Genomic DNA, 21,781 nt, shown 5'->3' on the forward strand with positions numbered 1-21,781 from the left:
CAGGGTTTTCATGTCATGATGACTCTGAGTGAGAAGTCCTCCAGTGTATTAATTTACATAGGACAACAGTTAGTGGGAGGGGAAAGGGGTTTTGCGGCCTTGTCTTTTGAAGCGGCTGTTTCAGCTGCTGGGCTGGCGAAAATGTTGACGCATTTCTTCAAATTGAGTATAAAGTGCAGATGTGGACAGTGGCTCTCCAACCGGAGACAAAGGAGAGGGGGTAGAAACTTTGTCTTTTCTCTGGCCCCCTTCACACGACAGCGTTTCAAGTGAAAAAATGCATCGTCTCTGTGTTTTTGTTTCAGAAGAGCTTCATGTCTACACAGCAACATTTGGAAAACGATATCCATTCACATGGAAATGGCAGAAACGCTGAAAACAATGTCGTTTTCATGCCGGGCCACTAATAGGTGTTGTTTGTTTTTGTAATAGAGCCACACACACACACACACACACACACACACACACACACACACACACACACACGTGTGTGCAGAGAACAGTATGTCATATATGTTAACAATGTCGATTACAGGGATATCTGAATGGACAAACGACCAAGATGGATTGTTATTACAGTGACTCAAATATAAAACTACCAAGTCCCAGGAGAATGTGGACTGGGAGTCATGACACTCTGGAGACATTGTTTTTATTGTCCGTCGACTCACACATGGGCAGAAGAACTATTTACTATAGCTGCGGCGTGTTTTTGAAAAGTTCTGTTTTTGGTGAACGGACGCCCAAAATGCAACATATGTTTTCTGTTCTTACTTGAAAACTTTGCCTTGTAAACGGGGCCTTAGATTTCTTAAAAAGGGGTTTGTCCCAAGGGGCCCACAGCATTTCTTTGTCTCAAGTTTGTTGCGTGAGCATCATGAAATGAACAAAGATAAAGATCACTACTCAGGCAGCATAATAGATCGCACATTTCTCGCAATATCAGGATGTACAAGATATCGTCCAAGAGTGACTCAATTTGAATTGTTTCCATGCACAGTGGGTTCACGCTCAAATTCAAGTACAGAACGACAAAACAATGGCAATTAATTCACGAAAAAATGTTCTGATTACTAATTATTTCATAGCCCACCAGACCGAAGTCAACAAATTGCTTCACCGCTAAGGGGCTGCTCGTTGGAGCTGCAGACAAAACAACTAAACAAAACCAAAAACTTTTTCCGTTTATTGCAAATCCGATCGTTTTCTTTATAAAATTATCGCATTTTGCATGTTTGCCTCATATCGTGCTGTTCTAATTACAATATTTTGGACTGAAAAAGTATCAAAAGTATTGATAGCGGTGGCATTCGGCCCAATTCATGTAAAACCTTTTAGAAATAACGCAACTTCATTCGCATGTATTGACTCGTAATGGTCCCAATCAGAGTACTAATTCATCCGAGCCAGATCTGAAGTTTAATTCCAAACCACGCGAGACATTTTCCCAAGATCGCTAAGAGTGGAAAATATTTCCAAGAAACACAATATTCATCTGTGGGAAAGTATTGATACCACTGGCAGACATTTGGGTAATTGCTGATACTGAATGTTGATAAGTACCTGATGATGTAATTCTAGTTCTTATTATTTATTATTTACATTTGATGTTGTTCACTGTCTAACGTCCCCATGCTTCACTAGAACCTAACTCTACTGTCAAACGTTTGACCCTCTTGATAATTCCCAGATTCATTTAGTTACTTCCTGTGTCACTCAGTGTAACTTTATCTGTCTGCTTTAAGAAAAAGTCATGCCATGTAGCTGTAAACCACGTCTGGTGTAAATTAGAGGTTTTCTGCCCATTTGCCACTTTTTTCTTTTTTTTTTGGCAACCACTTCGCATGAAGTCAGCATTCAATCAGTGCCACTCACCATCCTTTTCCCCTTAACAATGCCAAGGGAAAGTGCAGTATCCATTCAATCATTAAAATACGTATGTATGTAGTTGGGCTTTACTTTTTCACTCCAAAAGTTTAATTGACAAAAAAAGTAGTGGGATTGACATATGCATCACTGTGAAATCACCAAATTTTTGTAAGTTGATTTCAATGGCTTGCACTTACATAAATCTTTAAAAACGCTTGTTATTTGTGAATTTGCACAACATGAATGCACGATGCATGGGAACATATGTGAACATTGTGTGTGTTGATATCGCGAGATCAAAAAATGTGCAATGCTATTTGCACTGGGTACAAAGTCTCTGACGTGGAGAACCGGGCATATGGAAAAAGTCCCAGTGCTTTACAAAAGCGTGCATAAATACAGGGAAATATGAAGAAAATATAGCTGAAAGTGAACCAGACAACACTAACAGCATGGAGTGAGTAAATAATAAATCTGTATCTGTATTCTCTACTGAACGAGAAAGAATACGAGAGCGTTTCCCATCTCTGTTGCTTTTCACATAACTTTAAAAGTGATCCAATGTGATGACCTCCAAAATCAAAACAGGATTATAAGACAATTTTTTGGCGAGCCATAACTTGGCAAACGTGCAGCTGTGGGCCAACTATTTTGGAAGTTGGAGACATCTAATAGTGTGGAGCAGACCCTGAAAATGTCAAGCATCCAGCACAGACAGGATAGAGGGGATGACTTATGGAACTCATTGCATTTTTCAGTTACACCCTTTTTTTCCTCTTGTTTTTTTGCGGGCCGTGACCCCTTTTTAAAGCCTTCTTATCATAGCCACTAATATAAGCCACACTAAGTGTTGAGGAAACAGACGTGAGTCAGTGTGAAGTACATGCATGTCCAGTTTCACGTGGAACGCTGTGTTTGCGCTCCTCCGCTGAGAAGCTTGCCGACCATTTCTCCTCTCCTGTCACTCTCACCTGAAGCTTGTAATGGATTGCTATAACTAACCTCCTGCCTATCTCTCTCTTTGCATGTCTTTCTTCTGTCTTTCTGTCTGTAGGAAGGCGAAACTAAAAGCGTGACCGTTGTCCTTCTCCGTGAGGGCGGATCTCTGGGTTTTAACATCATAGGAGGAAGGCCATGCGCGGTAGGTTGAAAGCTGAGTGCGTCCAAAGTATTAAATCCCCTCTTCCCAACCACCCACCCACCTCTCTCTCTCTCTCTCTCTCTCTCTCTCTCTCTCTCTCTCTCTCTCCGGTGATCAACAAAGTGTCGTATGGCGACCCAGGAATGAATAGCACATACTGGGAGCACCACAAGCCCCCTCTGTACCGACTGACGCAGCTTAAGACAGTCGCGCATGTGTTTTCACGTCTGTGGATGGATGAACCGCATCTATCAAGTTTTATTGTGTTTATGTATTGGTCTGGTTTTGGCGGATTTGGCATGACAGATTAAAAAAAAAAACTATAATTACTTTTATGGGAGTTAAATCAGGGATTATGGCTTCAACCGCAGTTGTTTTGTCTCTAATTGAGGGGATTTTGGTGGTGAGGTAAACACAGAGGGGTGGAAAGGGTCTCTTATCCCAGCAAACCTCTCTCACAGCCACGCTTTGCCTCCGGGCGCGGAGGTGAAAGTCATTAATGATGCCACACGCTCTGCTGAGTGAAGGGTTGAAAGTATCAGCACTACTTCTCTCTATCTTCCATACATGGGGCTTCTTTCTGCAGGAAAGGTATTATTCCTTATCCCATTTGCATTAGCAGGCCTCTGTTTTTTTTTTTTTTATCCCCTTTATTTTCCACAGCCGCAGTGACGCACGTTTCTGAAGTGACATAGATTATCTCGCTAAATGTTTTTATAGCGGGAAGTTATAAAAAGAGCTGCACATTTAAGAGAAAGGAGTGTTTTTCCCCCCCCGGCCGAGTCAAGCCACGGTCGCGTAGATTTGCAACCTGCCTGGCTGCCGTGACAGCTCCATGCATCATACTCAACCGTACCACGTTTGAGATAATACTCGTCTTTTCTCGGCCTGGCCTCAAATCAGCAGGTTGTGTAAGAGGCTATTCATTAGAGTAGAAATAGCTAATATCCCATCGCCCTTTGACACGTGCGTTTCATGTGGCTGTTACCCGGGTACGGCTTGGGAAGCGCAATCAGCTGCCCGGTTTTGTGGTCTCTCGACGGGACTAGTTTAGTTTGTCCACAGTTGAAGTGGTGGCGGTCAAGCAAATCAGTAAGCTGGTTGAAGAGCAAAGTGTGGGAACGCTGCTCACAATGTTCCCCAAACGCACATCGGAACATTGTGATTGGTGCTCGTTTCAGGCAGCATGTAAAACCAACAAGAGCTGAATCAGTCGGAGATTGTCTATAAGGCACATAACTAACTGCTTTCAGGCTTTTTTCTTAGCGCGGGTCAACTCCCGAGGCAAAGGAAGTATCGAAACCCTAAGGACATCTTTCGTCTTCTGGCAGCAGAAACACGACTATGATTTCAAGAGAAAATGGAAAACGTTTGTTGCGTTTGGGGGCCTGTTTATGCGACAATGGTGCTCAGAGCAACGGACAACAACTTTTCTGAATCGCTGCTCCTGTGCATGTGCACCGTGTGTAATAAATACTTCTGCACATTGTACAAGTAGATGGACAATAACAGCAATACTGGCTTCCAGAGTGTCATGACTCCCAGTACATAATCTTCTAGGACTTGATGGTTTTATAGTTGACAGTCACCGTAATGACAATCATGGTGTGTGCATTAGGGTGGTCCAAAAAATCTCACTCAATAAATCATTGATAGTACTCTTTTATTTTTTTTAATTGGGCTTTTAAATTTGGAAACTTTACCATATTTTGGGGGGATTTCTTTTTTTTTTTTTGAATGACAACTTTCATTGCAAAAAACATTCAATTTACTGGTGGAGCAGTTTAACAATAACAGCTTATATAGGAAATACATTGCAGATTGTTCAGTTCAGTGTACAACACTCCTTTATTGTCTATGAATTGAATTCTCTTACTCTACCGAAATGCATAATTCAACCAAATTGCTTTGAATTCTGAATCATACAGTGTATTTACAACATTTCCAAAACACATTTGTTTGTATATATAACTATGGAATAAATGGGATAACATTTCATGAGTGATGAGCCACTTCTAAATCGGAAGATATTGAGCAGAAATGTCATACATATCACGAAAATGGTAAAAGGTATACATTTGGGGTACCATCATCAATATTAATAACTTTTTTCTTTTTGCCTATGTTTGGACCACCCTCGTGTCCATATGAGTATCTGTGTAGTCAACATTGTTAATTTTCTTTAGCGTATTGTTTTCTGTGCGCTTGTGTGTGTGGTTCCATTACACAAACAACCAACAGAGCCAACATGTGGCCTCGCATAGGCCTGGCAACTACATCTTTCACTGGTTCTGCTGTTTCCATATGAACAGACATCGTTGCTGTGCAAACGCACGATTTCTTCCTGAAACAAAAATGCAAAAACAATGAATTTTCACTTGAAACGTTATCGTGCCATTTTTCTGCACAGATGAACATGGTAATTGGATGTCAAGCTAATAGCGCTTTTACACTGCATCAGCGCTTAACATTGTTAGCCACATTCACCCGTTCACTGTGTGTGAAGGCAGCTGCCATGCAAGGCACTTAAGCCATCTTTTGGGAACGTTTTGCTCAAAGACACTTTGACAAATGGACAGATGGGGGATCAAACCTTTTAAAGATGACTCAACTTCAACAGAGCTATAGATATATGCAATATAGATGCAATATAGATATAAGCCGATATGAAAAAATGGCTGTTTCTTCGTTTTCTAATGAAACTCATGTGAACATACAAGTGATAGTCTGGTGAATTGATTGAACGTAAATATACGTATGCATTTATGCAGCTATACATCTGATAGATATGCTGTAATCAAGAGAAGTTTTAAGAAACACTGAGAAGACAGTAGTTGCTCGTCTGACTTTGAAGTTATTCGGATGTTAGTCTGCTCTAAATTTAGATGCTGGGTGTAGAGATAAATGCCTTTCAGTAATCTGAGCTGCTCACCTCACTGTCACACCAGAGAGACTGTGGGCAGTGGATTGTGTTGCTTGGCTCCTTAACAAAAAACTTTGGAAAAACCCGGATTCTATCCACGTTCTTGGAAATTCTGTGATACTTTGAAGCAGCCTTTCGGCATGCTGTTGAACAGACACCAATTGGCAATGATTTTATTTTATAAGAAATAATGACTATTTTTGTTGTTATCAAATAGGGCCACACAATGTACTGCAAAATGATCACCATCCGGATATTAACCAAGGAAAATTAGCTGAATACAACTAAATCGGCAAACTGTTTCATTTTTAAAAGGCAGCGGCGGGCTCGTGTTATTGAGATGTCCAAATCCGAAAGCATAAATGCTAAATATTTATTCATTACAAGTCAGTCATATTGCGATTACTGTACCTGCCAACATTATAAGCATTAAATAAGGTAATATCATGCAGCCCCAGTGAACAATGTGATGTGTCAGGCTGGGTATGGAGGAAGAAGAAGGATGTGTGCAGGGATTTATCAAACTACATCATCAAGCTGAGCAAGAGGAACGCTACCGATTCAGTCATGGCGTCTTCGGAGCCACCATCCTGCACTCAAGTCGTTCTGTTTACGCTGCGTCACGTCATCAATAAGCAAGTCATTTTTAGAAGGCCGAGAGAATTCTATAACGCTGGGTTTATTTGGTGCTAGTGAACCAATTGAAAGGCCGCTTTGCCCGATTGAAGAGTATTATTGAGAAAATAATTGCACTTGGACATCCACAGGCTTCCCATTTTTATGCTTCTGCCATTCAGCTGAAAATAATGCTGTAACGTTTTCCACAGGATGACAGTGACAGCACTTCAAACGAAGGGATCTTTGTATCCAAGATCATAGAGGAAGGACCGGCGGACAAGGAGGGAGGCCTTGAAATCCACGACAGAATAATTGAGGTACGTGACTTACACTGTTGTGCCTCGTGAAAATAAAATAAAATAAAAGTAGACGTGCTGTAAATGGCTGTCTGGCAACACAAAGCCGTCGCTTCAACATCGTGAATATGTTGGCGACCTCTGAGCTCCGGCTGGAAGCAGCGAACGTGACACATCAAATGTGAATTAGCATTTTTGGGACTTTGGTTTTCTGGCTTCAGAAAGTAAATCCTGCTGACAGCAAACGTTTCAACGTATACTTCCACCAATCAGCACTCAGGCAAAGGCTTTCTTAAGTGGGGCAGCGCTGCAGATAGGTCGAGATAAACCTGAGGCGAGGCTGTCTGTCTTGTCTTCAGTTTCCTCTGAGAGAGAGACAGAGAGAGAGAGAGAGACAGAGAGAGAGAGAGAGAGAGAGAGAGAGAGCTAGCGAGAGAGCTGTGTGGGTTTTCCTGCTTCCTAGCTAACAAATCCTTTATGACAGAGCTGCCGCGTAGCATCCTCCTCTCGCCTCTTAACAGAGCCCACTGCGGAAAGGCCGGCTCACCCCGAGGTCAACTTGAGGGATGCGCTGAAAAAACTCTACATCACAAAGGTGGCTTTTATAGAACAGTTGAAAAGCAGTGCCTTGCACAATGGCTGTATTGAAACAGAGAGGTTTGCGCGGATTACTCGTGTGTATTACCGCGTACCACAAGAGGACAAACATGGTTTGTCGCCGGCTTTATAGTCAAACCTCAGTGAAATTGCCCTCAGAGCATTCTGACCAACACATTGCTCACAGAGCTGTTTTGTGGAAAGTGTTTACACTAAAAAAAGAGAAGACTCCCAACATTTGGTTTCTGTTGATCACTCTATCCTGTCATCCCTGCTGTCGAACACGAACTACAAACAAAAAAACAAAGAGAATCGCCGCAAGTCTGCTGGCACAAACTGTACAGCGACAAATGATAGGCTAGTCACTAAAGCAGCGCTGACTGAGCCGTGACCCGCTAGTCCTCCATTACAGTCTCTTCAAGCAGCACAATCAAGTGTCTCAATGCTTTTTGCAACTTGAGATTCGTCATGAGATCTTCAGACAAAAGGCAGCTTGAAGCAGCAGTTTCCTCGGCTCTCAGAGGCTCTCAGAGGCTCCAGGCCAAACTCGACGTCCAAGTCGGCGGCCGTGGCTAAAGTTTGGTGGCGCGATCCGGATCCCTTCCTGTCCATGCAAAGGCAAGACAGTGAATCCCAAATATCTCCCATTGGACAGCAATGTTGTGTTAATGTTGGTTTGTTTGATTCGATTTTCCTTTAAAACCTCTTGTGACAGAGATGTGAGGCAGATGAAGTGGATAAAATGCACCATATAAATGTGTCTTTAAACTTGTTTTGTTTGATATGGTTCTAATGAAGCCTGGCACAAAGGCGTTGTTAATGTGCTCCATTCGTAGAAATATAAACGCTGCTATCCGCACCTACAAGCAGGCCGAGTCTGTTTGAAAACTGTGTCTTGGCACTACTGCTAACAAATGTGGTACCATTAAATTAAAAACCTCATTGAAGTCCTAATGCGGTCACTGTAAATGCACTGAACTCTGGACCTAATATAATCTTGCACATTATACTAACTGATGTGCATATCTGCCATTGTTATGAGTCCTTGATACATTCAGGAAGACTTCGGCCACGTTTCCACACCGTTTTCAAGTGAAAGCACAAAACCTTCGTCGTACTTGAACAATAAGAACAATGTTTTCCTCCAGAGTGTCATGACTCCCAGTCCATATTCTCCTGGGACTAGATAGTTTTAGGGTTGAATCACCCGGAATAGCAACCTAACTTGGTCTGTCCATATGACTGTCCATGTACTCGCTGCCGGTGTGTTCCTAACTGTTAAAAATGTGACCGTAACGGGTCAAACCAATGGCAAACGTGCATGAACGTAGCAAAAAGCTTAAGTCGAGCACATTTGTCACAGCTTGTGTTTTTGTTCACGTCTATCATTGGATGTTGAAAATACTATTGAGAATGCAAAGCAACCTGGTGGAGACTTTGTTTCAGACCAACGAATCACTCCACACTGCCTAAGATAAGTAATTCAAAGTAAATTTACGAGTTTTCCAAAGAGAGATTTGCTCGTACGTGTGTCACCGCAGCTTTAGTCCCATGCGAGCACACTGAGGCCTGGTAACCTTCTTCATGGGGCCTGATGTTGTTGTCTGTGGTTACTTTTGAAGGCATCGTGTGTCCTTCATCTTTTGCAGAAAAAGAGAACACAGATTTCGCTGTAGGATAACACCACACTTGTGTTGGAGCTCTTGTTTGCAAAGACCCGAAACATCTAAGTCGAGAGGACGTGAAGAGCCCTAGGAGGTGGTAAACCATCTTGTCTTTTCATCGGGGAAAGAATCACCAGGCAGAACCCAACAGAATAAATCACTCAGCCATTGAAATAGTATAAATGTATAGACAGTTCAGAGTTGATATTTGACATTGGTGCTTTTCATCAGTTGGGAAACCCGATATTGGCGGTGGTTCATGTTTCGAAGAGTCCTTCTTTGTTGAGTGGTCAAAGCAAAAGAGAGGAATAAAATATGCATGTCATGTTTTTTCAGTCCTCGGTGACAAATGCAACGTCATGACACAATTTTCAATTGTGTGTATCTTTAACCCCAGGTGACTGGATATGTAAACTTGTGTATTTCCAGTGTCGAATCAAGGGAAATCAATCCCTAAATGCCTGAAGGCAGTTTCATGTTATGAATTTGTGGGTTGAAACTAACCACTTGTGTCCTATTTAGTACCGTCAGCCACATATAGTGAGACATCTGTGATGGTTACGAGTTTGTTTTTGTGAAAAGATTACAAGGAAAACTGTTTTTAAAGTACACCATGTGCCGATTGAAAGCATCTTGAGAAAATAATGGAGTCAATCCACCAAAGATGTCAGTGTTTTTTCTTTTTTGTGGTGATGTGAGTTACAAAAGCAGCTTTTTTGAAAGAAAGAAAAAAAGAAACTATTCTTTTTCATCATGGTTCTTGTTTCTCTTTTCAACCCCCCCACTCCCACCCCACCCACCACCAGTATCAGGTTGAGCCAGTTTGAGCCAAATGTGAACATCTAAAATAAAGTTTCTAGGAGTCTCAATCATGTTTTGGCATATTTCAGAAAGGAGTTGGATGTCAGGCATAGCAGACATTTCTTTCTCTGGTTACTTTTTGGGTTATTTATACAAGAAAATTAATAAGATAGAGCTAAAAGTGAGATTTCTATAGACTTTTTCATTAAAGTTCAATGTCTTATTAACGTGATACAGTTTTGGGCAACGAACCTTGTGTTAAAAAGTGTTTTGTAACAGCAGATGCTTCACCTGGGAGATTACAAGCATTTATCTCTTTAAATTAGTTGTTGGGATTAAAAATGGCAAATGACAGGGAAGGTAGGCATTTATTTTGGATCGATACAGGAAGTTTTTCATTGTTTCAGCAGAAACAAAATAACAGCAAAAAGCAATTTTTTTGCACACTTTTTCATGCTTGGATGTACTTAAATGAAATGATTCAACTCAAGTAATTTCCAGCAGTGTGTACTGATGAGTTTTCAGCGTCGACGCCCTCATTTTCCATTCCGCTGCCAAGAAAAACGTTTGCCTCTTTCCCCCTGCGTTGAATCGGGGTTTACAAGCCTGCAGAGGCCATCGTTTTGACAGGCTGGTCCTGCCGCGGGGATCAACTGCTTTGCAAAAGGACAATCATATTACACGAAGCAGCGAAATGCTCATTCACCTGAGGAGGCTGAGAACGGCGGCGCTGTCGACAGCCGCCGAGCCGTTTTCCCCTTCCTGCAGCCGATGTGTTAGTTCCAGTAAGTCTATATGGATGTAACATGTACATGATGATCTGCGGCCCGTCCTTCTATAACAGGCTCTTAGCGGGGGAGTGTCATAGCAGATGGCTGTCCTCGAGCCGAGCTGCGGACTGGAATGAATCAGCACATGAATACCTCCTTGTTCAGACAAACTTTTTTTTTTTTTCTCTTCTTTTCCTCATAAGAAAAACCTCAAGCTCATGTTTGCTTTCGCCAGCCCGTCCGCACGCTCGGAGTCTGGGCGTGTTTGTGCCAGGACTTGATAAATAAGTCGGTTGTCAGTGTCTCAGTGGGGGTCTGCCTGCACTGCAGACCGAGGCCCAGGCGCTACTCATGTCCAATCAAAGCTGATCGATTGATCATGGACACGTTTTTCCTTCCCGATGATCCCAACGTTACACTTCAAGGCTCACTTAGCAGAGCTGGAAGGCTCTTACTGCTGAGTGTTTCCCCACATAAGCAACCTCGTTCTCCAAGCTTCCCTGCCTGTGCAATCTGACTAAACCCTAATGTCACAATCCCCAGAATGCCGGTGGCTAAGCTCTCGGGCTGAAGAAGGGGGGAGTTTTCTGTGTGGGCTCCCCGAGTGTGAAAATAGGAAGAGAGCAGAGACGCCGGGGCTGCTGTTGTAAATGTCACCTTGTAAATCCTCTGCAAACATTCTCAGGTCGCAGAGGCGGAACAGCAACAAAGACTTTAAAATAAACTGACATTAGGAGCCCACTGCAAGCTTTTTTTTCTTTTTCGTTGGAGGTGGTTTTGAAGGTACATGAATACAAATGAATAAAGATCATGTTCATGATAAGACCTACATCAAAGGAAATTCATAACCTGTTTCATGGAGGTGCCCCCCCAATTTTTGAAAACTTACACCTTTTTCAAAAAGTTGCCTTTTCAGTGGCTCGGAGCACCATTGTCTAATAAACGGACGCCCAAGACGCAATAAAAGTTTTTCATTTTTACCTGAAAATGTCATGTAAACATGGCTTGAGTTTGATTCCCCTAGTGTACCAGTTATTGCCAAGAAGCATTGTCGTCATCCAATCCAGAGATGTTCAGACTTTGGCTTGAGGGCCGACCGCAGACCAATGTTCACTTTTATTTGACCCACAACAAATTTCAACAATATCATGGATTATGGCTTGATGGTATTGTACTTCGGTTTCAGCACGAGGTGGAGCTTGAACAAGATGGAGCTTTTCCAAACAAAACTTGCTTAGAAACGTCTGACAACTATTTTAGTGCAAACTTCCTGAATAACTAGATGAAAGTCACGTACTGAACACGACTAATAGTTCTGAGTTATTCAACAAAATCAAGACTCTCAAAGAAAACTGTTGCTGCTGGTACGCACCAAACACACATTTCCTTTCTCTTTGTGTTAGTTTATAAGAGCTGGACATGATTTAAAGCTATAATCGATGTGCTAAAATAATCTTTTACCATAATTCGAAGGGTGTGTTGAAGTGGGCCAAGTGGGAAAAGCCCCCAGCTAACTCTGGATGTGTCACCTGTTGGAGGAGTCTTTCTTGATTCATTAGTTTCCCCCAACAAAACGGGCCGATTAAGGTGGAAAGACATTGGAATTAGACAAAATTGCCTGAATTGCAAAGTAAGCTCCTCTAAACAGTCACGTCGGAGATTTCCACCACCTTATTTCCCAAACTCATTCCAATCGATCTCCCCGAGCTTGAAGCTGACGTTAACCGCATCCTAGAGGAATTCATTTTATTTCAAGTGAGCTGTAGGCTGCAATTCTCTTCGAAGCGCCGCACCTGCCTTTTCTTACTTGTCAACTAGTTGTGTGAGTTGCGAGGTTACCCACAGTGAGGCACTAAACACCTCAGACCTCCCCCGCAGTTCCTCAAGTGTCAAGTAGTCACCAGGCGAAGGCTGGAATGAAACGCCGCCAGATCGCTGTTTGACTGACAGCAGTGTGGAGCGAGCACAGCCGCGGGGCCGCCATCTGAGGCGAGGGCGAGGGCGAGGGAGATGTCGGTGGAGTTAGACGCAGATGACTGTGTTTTGTGGCTCGCCCTTTTGTTTTTGCTCTTTCAGACTTTTTATGCTCCTCATATCGAAAAGATCCTCGGTTCAATCATATTTCAAGACGTTTCTGAGTGCATTCGAACATGTTCAAGGTTAAGGAGGATGGTGTCACTTCAAGAAAGACTCTTCAGTTATAAAGCTGGTCTTTCTACTAAAAATCTGAACATCTTACATTGGCAGCAGTTTTTTTTTTGTTCCATAAGGCTACATCACATCAATCACCAGTTTCTTTCCAAACTGATTTTCAGACTTCAGTAACCTCGGTCAAACCTTGTGTTTCTCCGGCTTCTCGTCGCAGTCAAAGGAATGTCGACCTCCACATAAGCGAGGTCGCGACCCCAGGTCCTCCAACCAGGACCTTCCTGGTCGAGGCTCAAAAGTTAAAGTGACCATGCTCTGACTGTTGTGGGAGGCCGCTTGGCTTTGGAATGATGAGTCTCGGATTCCACTGCTGTCATTTAAAGCAGATCTTAAAACTCATTTTCTGACAATTTTGTCATTTTACTATTCATTTGGGTTGTGAGGATTGGATCTTTTGTATGGTGATCATCTTAAGATGACTTGGAGCTATGTCAATAGAAATGAATTAGAATCATTAAAACAGAATTTCTTTTTTCCATAGTTTTCTATGAATTAAAAAAAAGTAATTAAATCTGCCTTTCTTACTCCGCTCTCCTCTCACGTGAATGTTTTTAACTTTAGTTGAACTCTATTAGCATTAGGCTGTTTTCCCCAAATAATTTCAACTTTATTTTCATATCCAATTTTTATTTTACTTTAAACATTTTTTACAATTCTCCAACATTTGTGCTCTTAATACAGTTTCTTGGTAGACTCAAATACATTTGTGTTCACATGTGTCTTTGGGACATCAGTGCATCAGTGTGTTCACAGGCAGTTAAATGATTAAAACATGGTGGCGTATCGACATCGCCTTGGCTGCATCATCAGTAGGATGATTAACTGTAAAGATTAACACATTGTGGAGAGAATTGTGTCATAAAACCGGCTTTGAAGTGAATCTGAGGTGAAAGGTTCAGCTGTCTTACAGGCTCACTTTTTGGACTTGGCTGCTTGTTGTGTAATCTGAAGGTTGTGTGTGTCGCATGTCATCGGTTCATCTGGAACAAAAATCAAAATATCAGCCTTGTAACGGAGTGGCGTGATTGGCCGGCCTCCACTGTCACTAAAAAGTTGTCCGCAGCACATGGCATCCTCAGCAGGACATGTGCCAAAAGTTCCCCGGGCGTTATTTCTGCCCCACGGGGCTCTGAGGAGCAGACATAGAAGTTATTTCCCTAAGGGGGGATCACATGTTTGGCATTCTGAGGCAAGAAGCAGGCCTTTGTCAGGCCCTTTTATTGGATTTCGGCCCCTGCGCAGGCAGTGTGTTTATTCCCCAGATGGAGCCAGCTGAATGTGGCCCCGCTCTGTTACTCCCGACTGGCCCCGAGACGGGATGAACCCACCCCGGGCTAAGCGGGCCAATCCGAGCAGCGGGCCACATTCCTGTGCCCCCGTGGTCCAGTCAAGGCAAGGGAGCAGGACATTAAATCAAATCTAACTTTAAAGAGTCCATAATCAGCTTCTGGTGGGAGCCGCTGCCCTGTGCGGAGTGGGCTTTAAGAAGCCAGGACAAGCACATCTTTGTTTTCCGCTGCTCCATTTAGTGGGGAAGAAATACCTTTTGGAGATGGTGCGAGGTGAGCTTACGTCTCTGCTCCAGCCAGAAGGCCGCCCCTGTCGTCTTTCTTCTTCTTCCCTTCGAACTCCGTTTAAACAGCTTGTGTCCTCAAAGGCGAGCCGGTGCTTGATGATTTTCGTGGAGACGTACAGTCTGGCCTTACTGTAAAATGTGTTTGCTCTGCACCAACACGGCTCCCGGCAGCCGGCTTCCTGCTCGCTGGAGCTGCCGAGGCCCTGAAAAAGGTTTCAGACCAGACAGACAGGTGTAATTAAGGCCAATCTTCCTGCCAATCAATCAGTGGTCATGCGCAAAGGGATCGGCAACAATCATCTCAGGTTGCTCTGCCAGCTGCTTCTCATGTTGGCCCCTGACCCCCCCCCCCCCCCCCCCCCCCACCACCACCACATCCCCCCCACCCCCTCGAGCACAGACTGCCCACCGACTCCTAATTAACTACCCTCAATTAAACCCTAATAGGCTGATTAACAGACCCTTAGTTGTGCTGTAATGGCCCGTCGTTTCCTCCCAGTGCCCCTCTGAAACACATCCCGACCCCAGCATGTTAATCACCGCCCACTCTCTCTCTCTCTCTCTCTCTCTCTCTCTCTCTCTCTCTCTCTCTCTCTCTCTCTCTCTCTCTCTCTCTCTCTCTCTCCCCATCTCACGCTCTCTAACAGCACAGAGACGGTTTTAGCAGACTTTGAAAGCAGCGTGTTTCCGTCTGGCCGAACTCCCCTGAGACGGTTTCAGGCTGTTCTGAAGTAGAGCGACTGAAAGACGGTTAGGTAAACACTCAGATCCAAGGCCCCCGTTTACACAACATTTCAAGTCAAAATGCATCGTTTCTGCATTTCAGAAAAGCTTCGCGTTTACACAGCAATGTTTTGAAAACGATGTCTGTTTACATCGTGTTCATGTCAATGGACACCCAGAACGCTGCCAAGGTTTTCCATTTTCACTTGAAAATAATTGAATGGGGAATGAAGTTTGTGTCTGGAGGATCCTCACACCTGATCAATGCAAAAGTGAAGTTGCATCAAAGATGACCCTCTTATTTTATGAGTATCACCTAAGTGTTGGTAAACAACCACATTGATGCATCACTTGCGTGGTAAAAAAGTGAAACCCCCCCCCTTTAAAGTTTGAAAGTTCACATCCAATAAGCTTAAGTAAATTCAGCTGAAACATTGTTCACATTTTATGAGCATAACTACCCGTTCAGTGGTCTACCTTTGTTTTTTGATATTGTTATATTGACCTTGCTATGTATAAAGGTGTGTAAGAAGCAATCATAGAATAACAGAGATTTTAAATTAGAAACATGGACTCAGTTGTAGCATATCACTGCAACTTCTAGCTATTCTTGATTTCAAAATTAAAGTATATCCTATACCTCTGTCAATACCAAGGCACTAACATCCATACAAAAGATAATTTGTGTTGTTTTCTTTTGAATGGTACAAAAACCGATCACGAGGCATTTCTCCATTGACAAATTATTCAGATTTAATGTTCCTTCACTTTTGAACCTGTTTTCAGTTGTAAATGACATGTCCTTCAGCCTGTACCTCTGAAGTGCTCTTCATGCTCGGCAATGTGGCACATTGTGTTGGTCTTGGCAGCATCGCTTAACATGATTTTGTCTGAAACCCTTATGTAACTGTACGGCTTGAGAACGCTTATTGTGGCATGCCGCGTCCTTCAGCATTACTTCCAAACTGTTTGGGGAAAACATTTGAGCATGTCCAAAATATTAGGTTGAAGAAAAATAACTAATGAAACACCTCCCAACTCTTTGATCCTACTCAATTATTTATTTATTTTTTTTATTTATTTATAGTTTTTGCTTTGGTTTGTGGAATTTCCTTTTTTCACGTCGGCTTCTTGTTGTACATAAAGGGCGAAAACATGTTTTTGTTAACTTTTAAATTCTATACTGTTCATGAATTAAGCAGTTAGGCATGTTCGAGAATATAATAACAACAAATCATCACAATTTACATGTACAGTACGTATTTAGGCTCTGGCCAAATGTTTTGACATCTAATCAGATGGCGCCTTATTGATTGTGTTGTCAACATGTTTATTAAGTGCAGGAGACAGAAGCACAAAAATCAAGGAAAACTGATGAAGGCTCCGTTTATACTACGTTTCAAGTGAAACACATTGTTATTGCCTTAGAAATCAGTATATGTATGTTAATGTTGGCCAGTAAATAGTAATAGGAACTGTAGGAACTGCAGTGAAGTTGGTCCAACAATTTAGAATTTGTAGAATCTATCACAAGTCCCTCTTTCATGAAAAGTATATTGCACATGTTGATATCTCAAAAAACTTCCAATATATTGTACAACCCTAATAAACATGTCTACCTAACAGACCTGGGCATCATAAGGCCCGGGAGCCATATGTTGCTCTTTAGCTCTGCTTGACCGGCCCTCAGGGTGGCATTACGAATCCTCAATCAAGTGATTTTTTACTATTATTGACTTTAAGAAATCCCATACAAGTCGTAAATATTAACATAGCAACTGGAGTGTCCACCTGATTTCTGTTCTGGTGTAACAACAGTAGCCAAACATGTCAAATGGTTGCACTGACCTTAAAACATTGCTTTACAACCTGGGACTGGTCTAGTCAGTTAAACCAGCTGTATTGTAACATGTACAGTAGTTGGTTATTCCACATTTGTCACATTGTGACAAAGATGAAAATCAACTGGGAGTGGGCGAGGGAGGGGGCGCGTCATACAGGGAAGTCAATTAGGCATAGCATCTGACTGCTAAGACTCAGTGGTCGACTCCAGAATAAGTCACCATATGTTGGCATGTTTGTGTCCCTGTTTGAGTCTTGACAGTTTCATTGCATACAGTAAAAGTTCAGTCGAACAACTCGTACGAACTGGATCCCCGCGCCTCTGTTTAATGATGTGGGGACTTTTGCGGCGTTATCCTGCAGATTCCATCTTTGGCTCGTCGGCAGAAGCCGCCGAGACGCTCATATTTGCTTCTATGGAAATGACTGTGTGCCAACGGTGATTGAAACCCAGATCCAGCGTTTGGTCCGGAGGCAGATTAGAAGCTATAGATTTTTGCTCATCAATCAAAATGCCATGAGTACGCTCGTCCTCCTCTCATATGGAACCATTACCGTTGTTGCTCCGCTGAGATGATGAAGTGGACTTCATTTCTTTTCCCACAGCGCTTTGTGACTTTAATCTCCGCTTGCTGTTAATCACCTACAGTAGCATTGATTCCTTAGAGTGACTTCATCATAACACGCTTTCTGTCTCCTAAATCACACGTCTCAGTTTTTTGGATTCTCAAGCCATAAAAGTACAAGTCGGGCTACAAATATCGTTGGCAAGAAAATAAGGCTGAGTCCAGGTCGAACCTAAGGATTCTATCATTAATTCTAGCTGTCTCCTACCCTGGGGGTACTTTGTATTCTCTGGGAGGAGAAGGGGACATACCTCAGGTTGCTGCCCTCGCCACAGAGCAGGCCTCGACCATCACGGAGCGCATGATGGATGTGCTGCTGTGCGCTCTGGATTGCATTCACCAGACTGTCACTCTCTTATCTGTGCTCATTGTGAATGACCTGGCCCCATACGTTCGATCCGTTGGGATGAGAGCGATCTCTCTGCCCATTCCCAAACGTATTCTCATTATGTGCAATTTTTCTTTCCGAAAATATTTCAGAAATGTCCTTAATTGACTGGTGTTACGTGTGTGGGCCAACTGTAACATTAGAATTCTGCTATAGCAGTTCTCATGTTTCTTCTTAGCCACAACCTAATAAAACGCTTGTGTTTTATTCATGTATTAAGGCCATCTAACATTTAGGCCCCATTTACATGACATCTCAAGTGATAATGCACTGTTATTGCATTTTCGATTGAAAAAAGATTTGGCTGTACATGGAAATGGCAGAAACACTGAAAATGATGTTGTTGGCATGCCAGGCCACTAGTTGGTGCTGTTGGTTTTTATAATGAAACCACGCACCCACGCAGAGAACAATATGCTATAAACAGTAACAATGGCGAGTGTACAGACATTTGTATGGACAGACGACCAAGTTGGATTGTTATTATGGGTGACTCAACTATAAAACTTCCCAGGAGAATTTGGACTTAAAACTCTGAACGCCGCCATTGTTGTTATTGTCCATCGACTCGCACATGTGCTGAAACCTTATTTAATACAGCCATAGTGTGCATGGACAGTAACAGCGTTAGATAAAAGTTGCGATTTTCCTCGTTTCTACAGTGAAAAACGCAGTTGGAGCGTTTTCAAAAAGTTCCACCATGAGAGTCATTTTCAAAACGCTGTTTTCAGTCGCTTCTGACACTGATGTCCTGATAATGGACGCCCTAAAGGCAATGAAAATTTTCAGTTTTCACTTCAAAATGTTGTCAGGGCCTCAATTAATTTTGAAACAGAGTCTAAGACAAAATAGGACATTGTAAAACCACAATTTTACAGATTACAACATTTTTCTCAGTTTCAATCAGGCAGCTTCATCAGATTCAGGTGCAGGGAAATATTGAAAATAAAATGCAGGATGGTGGACTTTCTGCAACATAACCTACAAATAAGGGACTAACAAAATAAATGAAAAAAACAAACAATGCTGTGTGTGGGCTGAATTCAACACAATGCATGATGCAGATCAAGTTATTTTGATGGGATTTTTACCAGCAAAGAACTCACAGACTGCCAGTAATACGCATAGAAATAGTCAGGATTCTCTTCATGGTACCCATCAGTTTCAATACGTTGCTTTTGAAGTCTGTCACATCCTAGAAAATGCTTACTGGCCTTCTCAGCAAGGTCATTCTCAATGATAGTGTTTGGTTCGAAACAACTCTACACAAGATTGTGATGCAATCATCCCTGTAACTCCTGATTATATTCGATTCCTTTACTCTGAGTTCACTTCTGGTGTAAAGTTATCCAGTTCTGCATGTGGCTCAATGCATCTTTCCACAAGACTACGCTTGTTCGACCTACATGAAAGGACTGTCTGGAAAAAGCCTTTGCCATTTAACAAATGTTTAACCAAAGTTGCTATAGGCTTGTGAACCAACTGAACATTAGGTACACGATGTATTAATTATTTGTAGGCTTTTTTTCTTTTACACTTCTCATGATATTGTCATCATGTGTACTGCAGTACCTTCAGAAAGGAGTCAGTAGGAAGCTTTTTAGATGTTCTACTCACAGTGGAAATCTCCAATGAGTGTGATTCCACCTCTCACTCTCACCAGGTTACGCTCTTTCACAGCTCATGTGAAGAAGTGTGATTACTGTGGAGGCGTCTCTTATTTGGAATTCAAAAATAGCCACACAAAAAAAATGTCAACAACACCCCGAAGAACCATTAAGTTTGAACATAATTGTATTGTAAAGTTCTAGACAGGGTAAACCAGTGGTTCACACTTAAATTCAACCCATTATTTCTTGACACTTCGTCACTTAATAGGAAAGTTTTCCCAAAAGTGGAGCGGCCATGGCCCGCGCGGCTGCCAGCAGATGTTAGTTTTCACTTTGTGAGGCTCCATTAGGACTTAACAGATGCAAGGCGCACAGGGCTGACATCACCGTACATAATCGTCCCTCCTGTATGTGACAGATGTTCGGTAATGTCTGGGCTAATTGGAATACGCCAACACACATCGGCTTGTAAAAACTTTTGCACGTGTGCCTGAACTTAACATATTTGTGTACAGTAGTCCTGCAGCGCAGACTTAATCACAACAGCTGCTCTTTAGACTTCAAGACGTGGAGCAAACAAACGGGGCGATATAGCCTATTGGGATAAAAAATGTATCTATATATTATATTATATATGTGATTACTTTCCCTGGTATTAGAGACGTTTTGAATAGTTATCACGTATTTGACTTCAGGATCATTTGTGGATTTACCAATGCTGTGTTGAAATACCATTTTATTCAAACACTTTGTTAACTGAGGTGTTAACTGAAGTTATAAGGAAAAACAGAACTGTTGGTCACATGTTTTGTTGCCACTCATAAGGGGAAAAAAACACATTCACATAAATAACCCCTCACATTTTTGCAGAATTAAACAAAGTACCTAATATTAAGTCGTACAGTTTAAGTTGGTAAAATATTTCAGTTTCAGAGGATATTGTGTTATGATGTGGAACTTTTTTCCATGATAACTTTTTTATAAATGATGATAACTTACTTTCTAGTGCCATATTGTCATTCCCATGCATTTCTGCATATGTATGCATTAAACCTATTTTCCATTTTAAGAAATCAAAGGAAGAATGACAGGGAGAGCAATACCTTTGAGTGAAATGTATTGGCGAAAATACCTGACAAGATGACTGAGCCTCTGATCTGATTTACGTCATAACGTTTGTCCTGCTTCAGATTGGACGCAGAGATTGGGCTGTAAAAAATCAATGTCACATGTAACAAAGTTTTGAAAGACCAAACTGGATTTATTTGGATTGTTCTTTTATGACCTGCTGTCCACAACCTTTTGCACACCTCAGATAATCTGGACAACGCTGTGCAGGAAGCTGTCCTGTAGCTCGCCGCTACAGTCTGCTGGCTTCCGCCTGAAGCAAAAACTCGCCGCATCACTGCCGATATTTGCTCCAACTTCCTCATTACGACTGGAAAATGAACAGGGATGCCGGTAACTTGTTACTCTCATATGACCACTTTATTCAGTAACAAGTAATCGAACGTGTTACAAATTCTAAACCAGTAATCAGATTAAAGTTACTTCTCCAAGTCACTGTGCGTCACTATTGCAGCGTCCCGCCGGACGAGTTTCTTCTCTGTAAAGCCGCTTTATTATTAAACAGAACCGGGCCGCTCCTCGGTTCTCCTCCAAACGGACACTCTCACCTGACCCGCCCCCTTCTCCACTCTCAGCCAATCACAGACCAGCTCACTCTAATGGTGCGTTCAGGTGACCCACAAGAATAGGAACTAACAAACATTATCACAAAACCATTGCAACAAGAACACAACTGCAGCGATGTTACACTCTTTTTGAAATGCTCCTGGGTAAAAACATGTATTGGCAGGCCGCGTAGTGGTACGACCCGCGGTCAATATTCTAGTTTTAACGTCCAGATCAGTAGTTTAATAGTTCAGACTCTCCCCTGATAGCATCCGATGCATCATCAGTCCATGCGGATGTCGGGTGCTCTCCATTTTCTTCACGTTAATCGTGTATTGTTCTCTGTACATACGTCTGTGTAATTTCATTACAAAATCAAGCAACAGCGCCTTCCAGTGGCCCGGCATACTCAAACTAGCTTTAAAGCCCTGCTGTCAGGGTGAGTTTGTAAAAAC

At 42.3% G+C, this 21,781-nt stretch overlaps 1 protein-coding gene across 4 annotated transcripts in view; it reads left to right on the forward strand.

The window, feature by feature from the left end:
- pdzrn3b (PDZ domain containing RING finger 3b) overlaps positions 1-21,781 on the forward strand; it is a 129,099-nt gene that overhangs the window by 5,986 nt on the left and 101,332 nt on the right. For 2 of the 4 annotated variants that reach the window (XM_080460994.1, XM_080460992.1), the window contains exons 2-3: positions 2,924-3,010; positions 6,761-6,868. In XM_080460994.1, coding sequence (XP_080317120.1) covers positions 2,924-3,010; positions 6,761-6,868 — 195 coding nt within the window. The remainder of the gene's footprint in view (positions 1-2,923; positions 3,011-6,760; positions 6,869-21,781) is intronic. The other 2 variants (XM_080460995.1, XM_080460993.1) reach the window with 1 other exon arrangement.

The sequence above is a fragment of the Lipophrys pholis genome (assembly GCF_963383615.2).
Source record: "Lipophrys pholis genome assembly, chromosome: 4".
Classification (NCBI taxonomy): domain Eukaryota; kingdom Metazoa; phylum Chordata; class Actinopteri; order Blenniiformes; family Blenniidae; genus Lipophrys; species Lipophrys pholis.